Source organism: Mesoplodon mirus (genome assembly GCF_964341445.2).
Source record: "Mesoplodon mirus genome assembly, chromosome: 18".
Lineage (NCBI taxonomy): Eukaryota > Metazoa > Chordata > Mammalia > Artiodactyla > Ziphiidae > Mesoplodon > Mesoplodon mirus.
Window position 1 is genome coordinate 62,153,976 of NC_138994.1, and position 16,570 is coordinate 62,170,545.

The 16,570-nt window shown below is 37.8% G+C and overlaps 1 protein-coding gene across 3 annotated transcripts in view; it reads right to left on the reverse strand.

The window, feature by feature from the left end:
* Positions 1–2,515: 2,515 nt before the first annotated feature.
* DHX40 (DEAH-box helicase 40) overlaps positions 2,516–16,570 on the reverse strand; it is a 52,218-nt gene continuing 38,163 nt past the window's right edge. For all 3 annotated transcript variants that reach the window (XM_082604366.1, XM_082604367.1, XM_082604365.1), the window contains 6 exons: positions 15,730–15,844; positions 15,022–15,130; positions 14,221–14,315; positions 5,504–5,573; positions 4,971–5,199; positions 2,516–3,801 (listed from right to left, as the gene is read on the reverse strand). In XM_082604366.1, the coding sequence (XP_082460492.1) occupies positions 3,662–3,801; positions 4,971–5,199; positions 5,504–5,573; positions 14,221–14,315; positions 15,022–15,130; positions 15,730–15,844 (758 nt within the window). In that variant the 3' untranslated portion in view covers positions 2,516–3,661. The remainder of the gene's footprint in view (positions 3,802–4,970; positions 5,200–5,503; positions 5,574–14,220; positions 14,316–15,021; positions 15,131–15,729; positions 15,845–16,570) is intronic.

The window sequence follows — 16,570 nt, forward strand, 5'->3', positions numbered from 1 at the left end:
TTCGAAAATCCTTGTATAACTTTACAGTCAGACCTCCATGTCAATGGTTTTGCATCCTCAGATTCAACCAACCACAGATCATGTAGTACAATACAATACTACGTATTCATTGAAAAAAAAAAACATGTATAACTGGACCCATGCAGTTCAAACCCATGTTGTTCAAGGATCACCTGTATAGGAAAAAAAAAAAAAAAGCACCATTTTGCAACCATAAGAATAAACTGATTCAGGCAAGACTCATCAGTTGACGATAAATCCAGAGGGTAATAATTTATAAGGAATAGGCTATTTCACATAACCTCAAAGTATCCCTCCCACAAATTACTTATTAATTATAAGAGTAACTAGACTTGGAACTTCCCTGGTGGCACAGTGGTTAAGAATCCGCCCGCCAATGCAGGGGACACAGGTTTGAGGCCTGGTCCAGGAAGATCCCACATGCCACGGAGCAACTAAGCCTGTGCGCCACAACTACTGAGCCCGTGTGCCACAACTACTGAAGCCCACGCACCTAGAGCCCGTGCTCCACAACAAGAGAAGCCGCCACAATGAGAGGCCTGTGCACTGCAACGAAGAGTGGCCCCCCCCAACTCACCGCAACTAGAGAGGGCCTGAGCACAGCAACAAAGACCCAACACAGCCAAAAATAAATAAATAAATTAATAATAATAAAAAAGAGAGTAACTAGATTGAGGAAATCAAAAACACCCTAACCAATTAATCAAAATTAATATCAGCAATAAGGGGCAAATACCATGTATCTCCAGATTTGATGCCTTGGGAAAGACACTGTATCATTACGCAGTATTCCAGTCACAAATGCAAAACCATGAGGAAACATTAGAGAAATCCAAATTGAGGATATACTAAAGAATAACTAATCTGTATTATTAAAAAATGTCAAAACTGTTATTCAAATATGTTAAATGTGAAAGACAACAAATACATGTAGGCAAGGACATGGAGAAGAGGGAACCCTTGTACACTGTTGGTGGGAATGTAAGTTGGTATAGCCACTATGGAAAACAGTATGGAGGTTCCTCAATAAATTAAAAATACAACTGCCATATACCTAGCAATTCCACTTCTGGGTATTTTTCTGAAGAAAACACTAATTTGAAAAGCTATATGCAACCCTATGTTCAATGCAGCATTGTTTATAATAGCCAAGATATGGAAGCAACCTAAGTATCTATTGATGGATGAATGGATTAAGAAGATGTGGTATATATATTTACAGTGGAGTATTAGCCATAAAAAAAAAAAAGAAGGAAAACTTTCCATTTGCAACAACATGAATGGACCTAGAGGGTATTATGCTAAGTGAAATAAGTCAGAGAACGACAAATACCATATGATTTTACTTATATGTGGAATCTGAAAAATAAAACAAATGAACAAACATAAAACAGAAAGAGTCATAGATACAGAGAACAAACAGGTGGCTGCCAGAGAAGGAGGAATGGGGGATGAGTGAAATAGGTGAGGGAGATCAAGAGGTACACTCTTCAGGTCTGTACCTTCAGAGGTACAAAATAAATGAGTCATGGGGATGAAATGTACAGCATGTGGAATACAGTCAATAATATTGTAATATCTGTGTATGGTGACAGATGGTAACTAGACTTATTGTGATGATCATTTGGTAATGTATAGAAATATCAAATCACTATGTTGGGCACCTGGAAATAACACAGTGTTGTAGGTCAATTTACTCCAGTTTACTTTTAAAATTATTTTTTAATTGAAGTATAGTTGATTTACAATGTTTCAGGTGTACAGCAAAGTAATTCAACTATATATACATACATATATAATCTTTTTCAGACTCTTTTCCATTATAGGTTATTATAAGATACTGAATATAGTTCCCTGTGCTATACAGCAGGTCCTTATTATTTATATATAGTAGTGTGTATCTGTTAATCCCAAATTCCCTACACTTCAATTTTAAACAATGTTAAATGTGAAAGACAAAGACAGAAGACCTTTTCCAGATTAAAGGAGATTAAATACAATACACGATTCTTGACTGGATCCTGAACTGGGGGAAAATGCTATAAAGGACATTATTGGGAAAACTGATGAAATTATAGATACAGACTATAGATTTAGAATGTGTGCTTAATAAACACTTACTGAAATAAAAGAGCTGTCATTCCAAGAATCCACATACACCCCCACCACGTCTAAGGAAATGCACTGATACATACCTGGGAAGAGAAACTGATAGGACTAATGTGCTGAAACAGTGTCTTGAGCACTGAAGATTAGAAGAACAAATTAACAATGCTAGGAATGTTCTGAGAAACCATCACCACTCACCTTACTTCAAGAACAAACATGGATTTGGGTCCTCATGTAATTTTTCAATAAAGCCTTCAAGTTTCTAATATTGAACAGAAAATTGTTTAGATGCCAAAGGAAGTAACTGTGAAAGAGTGAGTTATCTATTAAAATTTTAGATGCTTAAATTTTACAGAAAATATCTAAAAACACACATTATACTGCCTTTTGAATTTGAACGACACTAATAGCTTTATTTAACAAACATTGACTACTATGTGCAAAGCACTGTGCTAGGTGCCATGAAAGATACAAAGATGAAAAAGACATAGTCCCTGCCCACAAGGAGCGTATAATCTAGTGGGGGAGACAGACAAATACACAAATAACTAGAATACAAGGCAGTAAACAACAGAGTGGACAAGTGCTGAGTGTGGCCTGAGTGTGATACTAACTAGCCTCAAGGTTCCAGTTTGAAACACTGGTGATGCAGTGTCGGCTGCTTTGAAAATCCCATTTCAAGATCGGCGTAATAGATGTTTAAATGGTCCTACCCAAGCAGCTGGAGGCAAGAGCGTAGGCCAGGTGGAAGGGCTGTTTGAAACACTGTCACACCTACATACGTGGCGCTGATACAAGTATGTAGGGACAGCTAAAACAAGAACATATATATATCATCTGTCCTTTGGTTAATGGCTATAGCTACTGTTTTAAACAATATACTTTTATATAAAAAGGAATTTGTATAATCCCAGAAAAATCAACTTAAGGATTAATATTAATTCAACAAAGAATCTTGCCATAGGCAATTTTCTTATTTACTAATTGATTAAGTCTTTTCTCTAAATATCTATAAAGCTCTGTAGCAATTAAACGGTTAGACATCTAAGTATTGCTCAGTAAAAACCTCTTTTATGTTCAGCCTTCAGAAGGAAATGGTCACATACCTGATAACCTGATATAATACTATTCTAATAGCAACAAGAAGGCCTTAAAGAGATTTAAGGAAAATAATTTTTAATGCTTCAATGCAAATGGAATACACGCTGATTAAATACAATTCAATGTTCTTTGAAAATATCTCACTGACAGCATTTGATACCAGTTAAGGCCAGCAAAATTGAAGTGAGGAAAATATCACATATATTGTCTTTCATTGGTTTCATATATCATTTCCTATGACTATGGCAACTCAATCTTTTCTTTGAAAATTCCATTTATTGGTACTGATGATCTTTGATTTGCTTTTAACTCGTATGCTAAAAACAGCTGCTGACCACTTCCTGTTGGTAGTGCTGTCTGACATAAATGGCAAAGCAGAAGCACATTTTCTGGCTGCTTTTCCTACTTCCTGAATTGGAGGGTTCACTGCTTAGCCTGTTTCCTTCAGGGTGTCACTGTGATCCTGGGACCTCTGCTGCTTTCTCTCAAGGAAACGAGCACGTGCGTCTGATATGGATTTATCATCATTTCTTCTTTGCATTTTCTTTAGGACTTCTTTTGATATTCCATCTGAAAACATTACAAATCAATCCAATAAAATTTTAGTTTTGAGTTTCAGTATTAGAAATGTTAAGAGAAAGAGATGCTCTGATTTTTTAATGTTAAGGGGAAAAGAAGGAAATTAAATTTTGCCCTTTCAAAAGAAATGATATCGTCTATGGATAAAAGTAAGAGAATAAAGGGACTTCCCAAGTGGTCCGGTGGCTAAGACTCTGCGCGCCTAGTGCAGGGGGCCAGGGTTCAGTCCTGGTCAGGGAACTGGAGCCCACATGCTGCAACTAACAAGCTCCTGCGAGCCACAGCTAAGACCCGGCGCAGCCAGATGAATGAATGAATGAATGAATGAATGAATGAATGAATAAAATAAGAGCATAGAGGTCTGAGGAGTCAGAAAAATTGACCCTAAGTCAAACATGTAGTGTGGTTATACACTAACAACAAAACAGACTAGTTAACATTTCCAATGACCTTGGGCAAAATTCGCCACCATTCTATTTCTCAGTGATGTTAGATAAGGATAATACGATTTGCTCCATCCATCAGCCTCAAAACGCTTTACTGAAAAGCTCTTTCTATTTGTAAGCTGAGAATTAAGCTTTCTGCCCTAGTTCAGGACCACAACAGTTTATGCCTCACAACTAGGGACCTAACATCAAGGAAAACTCTCCTGGAAAAAAAAAAGGATGTTCTGCAGTAATAATTCACAAACTTTTATACACAAAATAAAAATAGTAAAGCACTACTGGGAAGCAATATGGCATAACAGTTAAGAGTAGAGGCCACAGAGTCAAATTCCTTGGATTCAAAATCCAGATTCACCAAATATTAGCTTAGGGATTTTCAGGAAATGATGGTATACTGCTAAGTATTTCCTCATCTATAAAGTAGGGATATGCAGTTACTTCACAGAGTTATTGTGAATATTTAATGGGGTAATGCAAGTTGTTAGAATGTGGCAAGAAAGTTCAGTAGATATTGTTATTAATAATGCTGTTGAATAGAGGGGTTAAGGAGAACATGATTAACTGGAAGGAAAGAAGGAAGTCAAAGGAAGTCTGAGACTCATGACAACTCTTTGCTTTTCTGAGGAGACAGAGAAAGAATCTAAGCTCTAACAGTTTTTCTGTAATTATATGAGAATTTGGACACTTATGCTCTAGAACAAGCGATTCACTCACCCTTTAGATGCTTTACATTTTCCTTATTGGTCCACCTCCTTCTTGCATCTTCTCTCATTTCACGTCGGGCCACACTGCTCAAATCATGTGCATTAAATTCATGCAACTTGGGTAACAAGTCTCTCACCCATTCATAACGGATTGGACACACAATTCTTGCGTAGACTTTGGTGGTAACTAATACCTCATGGAAAATGATCCATTCAAGTTTGGTTTCCTGTTCATGAAGCTACACAAAACAATTCATTTAAGGATGATAATTCAATAACCTGCCTTGTTGCACATTAGACCAACCAAATACCAACAGACCAAACTCTTCTGAATTAATCTCTATATTCTTCAATCAAACAGGAGGCATGGGCCAACCAATACCTTTATGTAATATAGATATATGCTAAACTATCCTCAAAAGAGAAAAGTAGAAGACATCTGTATATTATTTATTCCTATACCTTTACAAAAGGAAGAAATGCCTACACCTTCCTTTACAAAAAGAAGAAATTTCTTCCTTTGATTAAAAACAAGGTACTTACTGCTGAGGAAGGATGAATGTGAACTGGGCTTCCACGCCCATCCATTGTGCAAAACGTTCTCCCAACAGACCTAAGAACCAAACAACCAAAGGATAAAGACAAGAACAGTAACAGCGATGCAATAAGTTTAGAGCACTAAATAAGTTTCCTCGTAGAGCACTAACGATGAAAAGTTATATGTTCTAATACAGAGATTGCTATAAGCAGAGGTTTATATTTATTCAACTGTCACTATAACTTCTCTACCAATTGATCTGTTTTCTTAATTAATTAATTAATTTTTGGCTGCGTTGGGTTTTCATTGATGTGTGCAGGTTTTCTCGAGTTGCGGCGAGTGGGGGCGACTCTGCTGTGTACACGTGCTTCTCATTGTGGTGGCTTCTCTTGTTGTGGAGCACAGGCTCTAGGTGTGTGGGCTTCAATAGTTGTGGCACATGGGCTCAGTAGTTGTGGCTCATGGGCTTAGTTGCTCCGCGACATGTGGGATCTTCCCGGACAAGAGCTCAAACCCGTGTCTCCTGCATTGGCAGGCGGATTCTTAACCACTGCACCACCAGGGAAGTCCCCTCTACCAATTCATCTTAAAACTAATGATACAGGGAATTCCCTGGCGGTCCAGTGGTTAGGACTCTGTGCTCTCACTGCCAAGGGCCTGGGTTTGACCCCTGGTTGGGGAACTAAAACTCCACAAGCTGCGCGGTGCAGCCAAGAAAAAAAAGAACTAATGATACAACTTAAATAGTCATTTTAATTAAGTATAAATATTTCTGGTCAATAAACAGCAATATTAACAATAATATCGTATTTGTGCTTGAGAATTTCCAAAATGCTTTCATAATAAAACCTCAAATAAGCCTATGGGTTTTGAGAGCCAGGTAGTTTATTAAAAGGTCAAAACTGAGATTCAAATAAATTAGATAGCTTTCTCAAGGTCACAGAGCTAATGTATGATGAGGCAAGTCCTAAACATATAGGTCTTCTGACTTAAATACAGTATTCTTTACATTATATTATGCTACATCTCCTTTCAAGGGTATAGGTAATTTTCACTATTCTAAAATGTGATAATTAGAGCAGAAGCAAGAAGAACTACAGTCCTGCAGCCTGTGGAACAACAACCACACTCACGGAAAGATGGACAAGATGAAAAGGCAGAGGGCTATGTACCAGATGAAGGAACAAGATAAAACCCCAGAAAAACAACTAAATGAAGTGGAGATAGGCAACCTTCCAGAAAAAGAATTCAGAATAATGAGAGTGAAGATGATCCAGGACCTCAGAAAAAGAATGGAGGCAAAGATCAAGAAGATGCACGAAATGTTTAACAAAGACATAGGAGAATTAAAGAACAAACAAACAGAGATGAACAATACAATAACTGAAATGAAAAATACACTAGAAGGAATCAATAGCAGAATAACTGAGGCAGAAGAACAGATAAGTGACCTGGAAGACAGAATGGTGGAGTTCACTGCTGTGGAACGGAATAAAGAAAAAAGAATGAAAAGAAATGAAGACAGCCTAAGAGACCTCTGGGACAACATTAAACGCACCACCATTCTCAGTAATAGGGGTACCAGAAGAAGAGAGAGAGAAAGGACCCGAGAAAATATCTGAAGAGATTATAGTCGAAAACTTCCCTAACATGGGAAAGGAAATAGCCACCCAAGTCCAGGAAGCTCAGAGAGTCCCAAACAGGACAAACCCAAGGAGAAACACACGAAGACACGAAGACACGAAGACACGTAGTAATCAAACTGTCTTTAAAATTAAAGACAAAGAAAAATTATTGAAAGCAGCAAGGGAAAAATGACAAATAAGATAAGGGATACAAATAAGATACAAGGGAACTCGCATAAGGTTAACAGCTGATTTCTCAGCAGAAACTCTACAAGCCAAAAGGGAGTGGCACAACTGTGATGAAAGGGAAGAACCTACAACCAAGATTACTCTACCTGGCAAGGATCTCATTCAGATTCGATGGAGAAATCAAAAGCTTTACAGACAAGCAAAAGCTAAGAGAATTCAGCACCACCAAACCAGCTATACAACAAATGCTAAAGGAACTTCTCTAAGTGAGAAACACAAGAGAAGAAAAGGACCTACAAAAACAAACCCAGAACAATTAAGAAAATGGTAACAGGAACATACATATCGATAATTACCTTAAACGTGAATGAATTAAAGGCTCCAACCAAAAGATACAGGCTCACTGAATGGATACCAAAATAAGACCCATATATATGCTGTCTACAAGAGACCCACTTCAGACCTAGGGACACATACAGACTGAAAGTGAGGGGATGGAAAAAGATATTCCATGCCAATGGAAATCAAAAGAAAGCTGGAGTAGCAATACTCACATCAGATAAAACAGACTTTAAAATAAAGAATGTTACAAGAGACAAGGAAGGACACTATATAATGATCAAGGGATCAATCCAAGAAGATATAACTATTATAAATATATGTGCATCCAACATAGGAGCACCTCAATACATAAGGCAACTGCTAAGAGCTATAAAAGAGGAAACTGACAGTAACACACTAATACTGGGGCACTCTGACACCTCACTTACACCAATGGACAGATCATCTGAACAGAAAATTACTAAGGAAACACAAGCTTTAAATGACACAATAGACCAGATAGATTTAATTGATATTTATAGGACATTCCATCCAAAAACAGCAGATTACACTTTCTTCTCAAGTGTGCACGGAACATTCTCCAGGATAGATCATATTTTGGGTCACAAATCAAGCCTCAGTAAATTTAAGAAAACTGAAATCATATCAAGCATCTCTTCTGACCACAATGCTATGAGATTAGAAATCAATTACAGGGAAAAACACATAAAAAACACAAACACATGGAGGCTAAATAACATGTTACTAAATAACCAAGAGATCACTGAAGAAGTCAGAGAGGAAATCAAAAAATACCTAGAGACAAATGACAGTGAAAACACGATGATCCAAAACCTATGGGATGCGGCAAAAGCAGTTCTAAAAGGGAAGTTTATACCAATACAAGCCTATCTCAAGAAACAGGAAAAATCTCAAACAATCTAACCATACTAAAGGAACTAGAGAAAGAACAGACAAAACCCAAAGTCAGCAGAAGGAAAGAAATCAATGAAATAGAAACAAAACAATAGCAAAGATCAATAAAACTAAAAGCTGGTTCTTTGAGAAGATAAACAAAATTGATAAACCATTAGCCAGATTCATCACAAAAAAGAGGGAGAGGGCTCAAATCAATAAAATTAGAAATGAAAAAGGAGAACAGACACCACAGAAATACAAAGCATCCTAAGAGACTACTACAAGCAACTCTATGCCAATAAAATGGACAACCTGGAAGAAATGGACAAATTCTGAGAAAGGTATAACCTTCCAAGACTGAACCTGGAAGAAATAGAAAATATGAAGAGACCAATCACAAGTAATGAAATTGAAACTGTGATTAAAAATCTTCCAACAATCAAAAGTCCAGGACCAGATGGCTTCACAGGTGAATTCTATCAAACATTTAGAGAAGAGCTAACACCCAACCTCCTCAAACTCTTCCAAAAATTGCAGAGGAAGGAACACTCCCCAACTCATTCTATGAGGCCACCATCACCCTGATACCAAAACCAGACAAAGATGTCACAAAGAATGAAAACTACAGGCCAATATCACTGATGAACACAGATGCAACAATCCTCAACAAAATACCAGCAAACAGAATCCAACAACACATTAAAAGGATCATACACCATGATCAAGTGGGATTTATCCCAAGGATGCAAGGATTCTTCAATATAGGCAAAACAATCAATGTGATACACCATACTAACAAACTGAAAAGTAAAAACAATATGATCATCCCAATAGATGCAGAAAAAGCTTTTGACAAAATTGAACACCCATTTATGATAAAAACTCTCCAGAAAGTGGGCATAGAGGGAGCCTACCTCAACATAATAAAGGCCATATACGACAAACCCACAGCCAACATCATTCTCAATGGTGAAAAACTGAAAGCATTTCCTCTAAGATCAGGAACAAGACAAGGATGACCACTCTCACCACTATTATTCAACATAGTTTTGGAAGTCCTAGCCACAGCAATCAGAGAAGAAAAAGGAATAAAAGGAATACAAATTGGAAAAGAAGAAGTAAAACTGTCACTGTTTGCAGATGACATGATACTGTACATAGAGAATCCTAAAGATGCCACCAGAAAACTACCAGAGCTAATCAATGAATTTGGTAAAGTTGCAGGATACAAAATTAATGCACAGAAATCTCTTGCATTCCTATACACTAATGGTGAAAAATCTGAAAGAGAAATTAAGGAAACAATACCATTTACCACTGCAACACAAAGAATAAAATATCTAGGAATAAACCTACCTAGGGAGACAAAAGATCTGTATGCAGAAAACTATAAGACACTGATGAAAGAAATTAAATATGATACAAACAAATGGAGAGATATCCCATGTCCTTGGATTGGAAGAATGAATATTGTGAAAATGACTATACTACCCAAAGCAATCGACAGATTCAATGCAATCCCTATCAAATTACCAATGGCATTGTTTACAGAACTAGAACAAAAAACCTTAAAATTTGTATGGAGACACAAAAAACCCCAAATAGCCAAAGCAGTCTTTTTTTTTTTTAATTAATTAATTTATTTATATTTTTATTTTTGGCTGTGTTGGGTCTTCGTTTCTGTGCAAGGGCTTTCTCCAGTTGCGGCGAGCGGGGGCCCCTCTTCATCACGGTGCGCGGGCCTCTCACTGTCGCGGCCTCTCCCATTGCGGAGCACAGGCTCCAGATGCGCAGGCTCAGTAGTTGTGGCTCACGGGCTTAGTCGCTCCGCGGCATGTGGGATCCTCCCAGACCAGGGCTCAAACCCATGTCCCCTGCATTGGCAGGCAGATTCTTAACCACTGTGCCACCAGGGAAGCCCCCAAAGCAGTCTTGAGGGAAAATAACAGAGCTAGAGGAATCAGACTCCCTAACTTCAGACTATACTACCAAGCTACAGTAATCAAGACAATATGGTACTGGCACAAAAACAGAAATAGAGATCAACGGAACAGGATAGAAAGCCCAGAGATAAACCCACGCACCTATGGTCAACTAATCTATGACAAAGGAGGCAAGGATATACAATGGAGAAAAGACAGCCTCTTGAATAAGTGGTGCTGGGAAAACTGGACAGCTACACGTAAAAGAATGAAATTAGAATACTCCCTAACACCATACACAAAAATAAACTCAAAGTGGATTAAAGGCCTAAATGTAAGACCGGACACTATAAAACTCTTAGAGGAAAACTTAGGAAGAACACTCTTTGACATAAATCACAGCAAGATCTTTTTTGATCCACCTCCTAGAGTAATGGAAATAAAAACAAAAATAAACAAATGGGACCTAATGAAACTTAAAAGCTTTGCAAAGCAAAGGAAACTACAAACAGGACGAAAAGACAACCCTCAGAATGGGAGAAAATATTTGCAAACGAATCAATGGACAAAGGATTCATCTCCAAAATATATAAACAGCTCATGCAGCTCAATATTAACAAAACAAACAACCCAATCCAAAAATGGGCAGAAGACCTAAAGAGACATTTCTCCAAAGAAGACATACAGATGGCCAAGAGGCACATGAAAAGCTGCTCAACATCACTAATTATTAGAGAAATGCAAATCAAAACTACAATGAGGTATCACCTCATACCAGTTAGAATGGGCATCATCAGAAAATCTACAAACAACAAATGCTGGAGAGGGTGTGGAGAAAAGGGAACCCTCTTGCACTGTTGGTGGGAATGTAAATTGATACAGCCACTATGGAGAACAGTACGGAGGTTCCTTAAAAAACGAAAAATAGAATTACCATATGACCCAGCAATCCCACTACTGGGCATATACCCAGGGAAAACCATAATTCAAAAAGACACATGCACCCCAATGTTCATTGCAGCACTATTTACAATAGCCAGGTCATGGAAGCAACCTAAATGTCCATCGACAGATGAATGGATAAAGAAGATGTGGTACATACATACAATGGAATATTACTCAACCATAAAAAGGAACGAAACTGGGTCATCTGTAGAGAGGTGGATGAAGCTAGAGACTGTCATAGAGAGTGAAGTAAGTCAGAAAGAGAAAACCAAGTATCATATATTAACGTATATATGTGGAACCTAGAAAAATGGTACAGATGAACTGGTTTACAGGGCAGAAATTGAGACAGAGATGTAGAGAACAAATATATGGACACCAAGGGGGGATAGCGGCGGTGGGGTGGGGGGTGGTGGTGGTGGGATGAACTGGGAGACTGGGATTGACATGTATACACTAATATGTATAAAATGAATAACTCATAAGAACCTGCTGTATAAAAAAATAAATAAATAAATTCAAAAATTCAAAAAAATATATGATCATTAGAACATTTCATCTGCATTTTTTCTAATTCATGTTAACTTTAAATTCTTATCCTCTTCTATACTTCCCTATATATATGTTATTCCAAAAACTTGTCAAAATTATACTTTAGAGCTCAATCATCACAACTGATTTCCTACAGAACTTCACATATATTCCTATTATAACCCAGATCAGACTGCATTAATTATTTGCATATATATCTACACAGTACATATTTGGACAGTACAAAAATCTTTTTTTCTTGAACCATTTGAAAGTTAGTAGCCAAACTTATGACCCATCATCCCCAAATACCTGAGTGTGCATTTCCTATAATCAAGAATATTCTCCTATATAACCATAATACAACCATCAAAACCAGGGAATTAACACTAACACATTACTAGCATCTAATCCTCAGAACCCAATGAAGTTTACCAAATGTCCTAATAATACCCTTTATAGCAAAAGGATCCAGTTCAGAATCATTTACTGCCTTTACATTTTATGGCCCCTTAGTCTCCTTCATTCTGGAATACTCCCCAGTCTTCCTTTGACCTTCATGATCTTGACACCTTTAAATTATCAGCTAGTTATTTTGCAGTATGTCCCTCAATTTAATTTTGTCTGTTTTAGGATGATTAGATTCAGGTTACAGATCTTTGGCAGGAATATCACAGAAGTGATGCTGTGTTTTCATTATATCCTATCAGGAGGAACATGATTTTGATTTGTTGCTTGATTTAGGTAACATCTGCCAGGCTTCTTCACTGAGAAGTTACTTTTTCCCTTTGTAATTAACAAGAGTTTTGTGGAGAGGTGCTCAACTATGTAAATGATTCTATTTGTCATTAAACCTTTAATTTACTCATTTATTAATTTATATGATTATAGACCCATGATTTCATTTTATTCAATGGGTTATATAATCCATTACTATCATTATTTATTTCAATGCTCAAAATATCCCATCTTTGATCAGCTGGGACCTATTCAAGCTGGCTCCCTTGTACTTCTGACATGGCCTCAACCTTCACTGATCACTACTTTGCTTGCTGGCAAAATAAGATGTTTCGGGCTCATCATGTACTTTCCCAGCCCGATTTCTCCAAAGAGCCCTGGGTCTTTTATGTGGCAGATGGTTGTTCCAAGTCAAGATCTGGGCACAAAGTATATTCATTGCTATTATAGTGTCATTGCTCCCAGTCCATCTCATAGTTAGGTTACATATTTACATACATAGAAATACATATTACACACACACACACACACAGTACCATCTATTTTTATTACTATATCTATCTATCCATCCATTTAACTATAGTAAAAACTGTATACCAGACTTCCCTGGTGGTGCAGTGGTTAAGAATCCGCCTGCCAATGCAGGGGACACGGGTTCAAGCCCTGGTCCGGGAAGATCTCACATGCCGCGGAGCAACTAAGCCCATGCGCCACAACTACTGAGCCTGCGTGCCACAACTACTGAAGCCAACGCGCCCACAGCCTGTGCTCCGCAACAAGAGAAGGCACCGCATGAGAAGCCCACGCACCACAACGAAGAGTAGCTCCCGCTCGCCACAACTAGAAAATGTCCATGTTTAGCAACGAAGACCCAACGCAGCCATAAATAAACAAACAAACAAACAAACAAACCCGTAATACCTGAAATTCCAATCAACACCACAGGGCTCATTCTTGTTTTCTCCCTTTCAGTATTTCTAACTCCCTTCACCAGTTGCCTTAATATATTCAATTATGTGATCAATTCCTCTGTATATAACGAATCTCCCATCACCACCACTCTTACCCCTTTCCCTACAAAGATGGCCTCCCTCCCTACACTCAGACTCTGACACTCAATACCAAATAACTCCCATGTGAGTACCTTCCCCAATCCTGCTCAAGCCCTGACATTCCACACCAAACTACCCTTCCTCAGGGATGCCATCCTCAACCTATTTGGCTTTCACACTCCACAAAGAGCCACCCCTCTGCAAGAAAACCAGTGTCACTCAACTTAGGCACTAATACCCCATGCTGGACAGCTGTCCTACAGACTCCCCTCCTGCCCCACGTGAGCTTCAATATCTTGCTCTCAGCCACGGCAGCTCCCCTTGCACAAGTGACAATTATGAAAAGGGTCACTGTAATTGATGTCATCATAATTTGATTTAAACAGAGTTTAAATCAAACTGTCTTTAATATTAAATATTTAATATTGTCATCAAATACGGTTGTATTTCTCTATCCATCTCTCAAGCTCTTACTGCTTACCTGCGAGCTACATTTTTGAAATAACCTGCACAAAGACATCTTCGCAGTACTTCATGTTTAGGGCCTTCAAAGGTCTCTCTTGGGAAGTCACTTTGCTATAGAAAGAATACATGTACAGTGGTAAATCTCACAGAACAATTTGAAATAATCTTTTAGTTTGAAAAATCCACACTTCTAAAGACTTCTGTTTCTGGCCAATACGGAGTAAGAGGGACCAGATTTACCCTTCTACTTGAACCAACCAAAAAATGGACAAAGCATGTGAAATAATGATCTCCAAAACACTATATATCAAGCAATAAAGGACAGTGACCTCTGAGAAATAAATGAAGTAGGGAAAATAAATGAAGTCAGTCCAATAACTGCCCCGGCTTACAGTCAACCTTGAGAAAGATTCTGGACGAAGGTGCAGGAAAGGAAAAACCCAAGTGGAACCTGGAGAACTCCCAGAGTTAAAGAGACAGAGTTGAGAATCCAGGAAGACCAGGACGGCTAGAGTTCCCAGGCCAGAGTTCAGGAGAGGAGAGATCTGCATAGAGAACTCCGGAGATATGCAGAGGGGCCTCAAGGGTTCCACTGAGTACTGGTAAGCATATGAATGTGAGGAAATTACCCAAGGCCCAGAAAAGAGCCTCCCAAAAGGATAAGGGATAGCAGAGCTGTGCACTCGCACAGGGTCAGGAGCGGTGCCTGTTCCTACAAACCATTCTTCAACACCTTCTAATACACATGGTTTGGGGTAGAGTACCCAGAAGGCCTTGCCAAAATGCTACTCAAGGAAAAACACATTATAGCAATCACCTGTTTAAGCTTCCTGATCAGTTCTCTAAGTTGAGCTTCAACACGAAATGCAGAAAATAAGCACCTCCAATGAATCCAATGTTTCTGGCACCACGAAGCTGGAGCGCCACTGCAAAACAAAAATATTGGTGTCTCAAAAATATCTTCTATGAGTGAAAGACAGTCTAACGTTCTCATTTCTATTACACAACTAGAAACCCATAGGCGACTGGCAGCTCTTTTATGAGACCTGTCCAATTAATAAAAAAGCACTTTAAGGAATTTGAAAAAACAAATTAATGCAGGTGCCTCTAAGTGAATTAAAACATGATTTGTAAATGGGTTTCTTTTTATTCATATATGCTTTAACAAGTTAACGCAGGTGCCTCTAAGTGAATTAAAACATGATTTGGAAATGCGTTCCTTTTTATTCATATACGCTTTAACAAATATCCAATCATTTTCTCAACTAAGCTACTTACACAGAGCCAAAATTCTATAAGGTCATTTTTCAGGAAAAGTTTAGGGAGAGAAGAAAGAAGAGAACTAATGTTATGCAATAAGTGACTACTAAGTCATAGTCACCTGACAGAGAAATCTCACTAATGTTCACAAAAATACCTTGAGGTCAGTATCATTCCCACTGAACCTTACTGTCTAAAATAATATACTATATTGAAGATATATTTCAAACTAACACTTTCCAGTACGAAGAACTATCTCACATACCTTGATTTGCACTGTTCAAAGATGACAGCTAAAGTCGCAAAGTCATTAAATCCTCCAGCTTTAGCTGCCAATTCTCGATGTCTCTGTTCTGCTTCCTTCTGGTACTCTGGATCAACTAAAACGACAATTGGAAAGGCAGTTTAGTTCTACTTTACATCAAGTGCCTCTATTCACTTTGTTTATTCAAGCTCATTAAAATCTGCCTCACCCTCTGAGGTGGAATAAGGGAGAAGTACATTAACTCTTCTGGGGGGTCTCTACTCCCACAATTCCTTTTCTTCTTTTATCACACTTTGGAGATTTTACCAGAATAGCAACATTATTCCTCCCAAATAGTATTTGGAATTTACTATTGGTTTTTACCATAAGAGTAACCCATGCTCACAGTAAAAAAAAACTTAAGTAAAAGTTCAATGTTCCCCACTTTGTTACATTACCCATAAACCAATCCTCAAGGCTAACCACTGTTAATTATTTAGTGTGTTTCCTTCAAGATATTTTCTATATATATACAAGCCTTGTGTACAATGGTTTATTTTTACATAAGTGGGATATACCTTCTGAAATTTCCTTTATTAGTAACAGCTTAATATAAGTACATATAGAATTATTCATTCTCAAACATACCTACATTGTATTTCGCAGGGGTATGAGGAACATAACACAATTTAACCAATCCCTATTTATCCAGTTCCTAATTATGGACAATTAGGACCATCATATATGCAGAACTGAACTACTACAAACTTTTCATTTTTAACTTTATATTGAAGTATATCATGCATACAGAAAACTACACAGGTCATAAGTACACAGGTCAATAAGTGGTCACAAATATAAC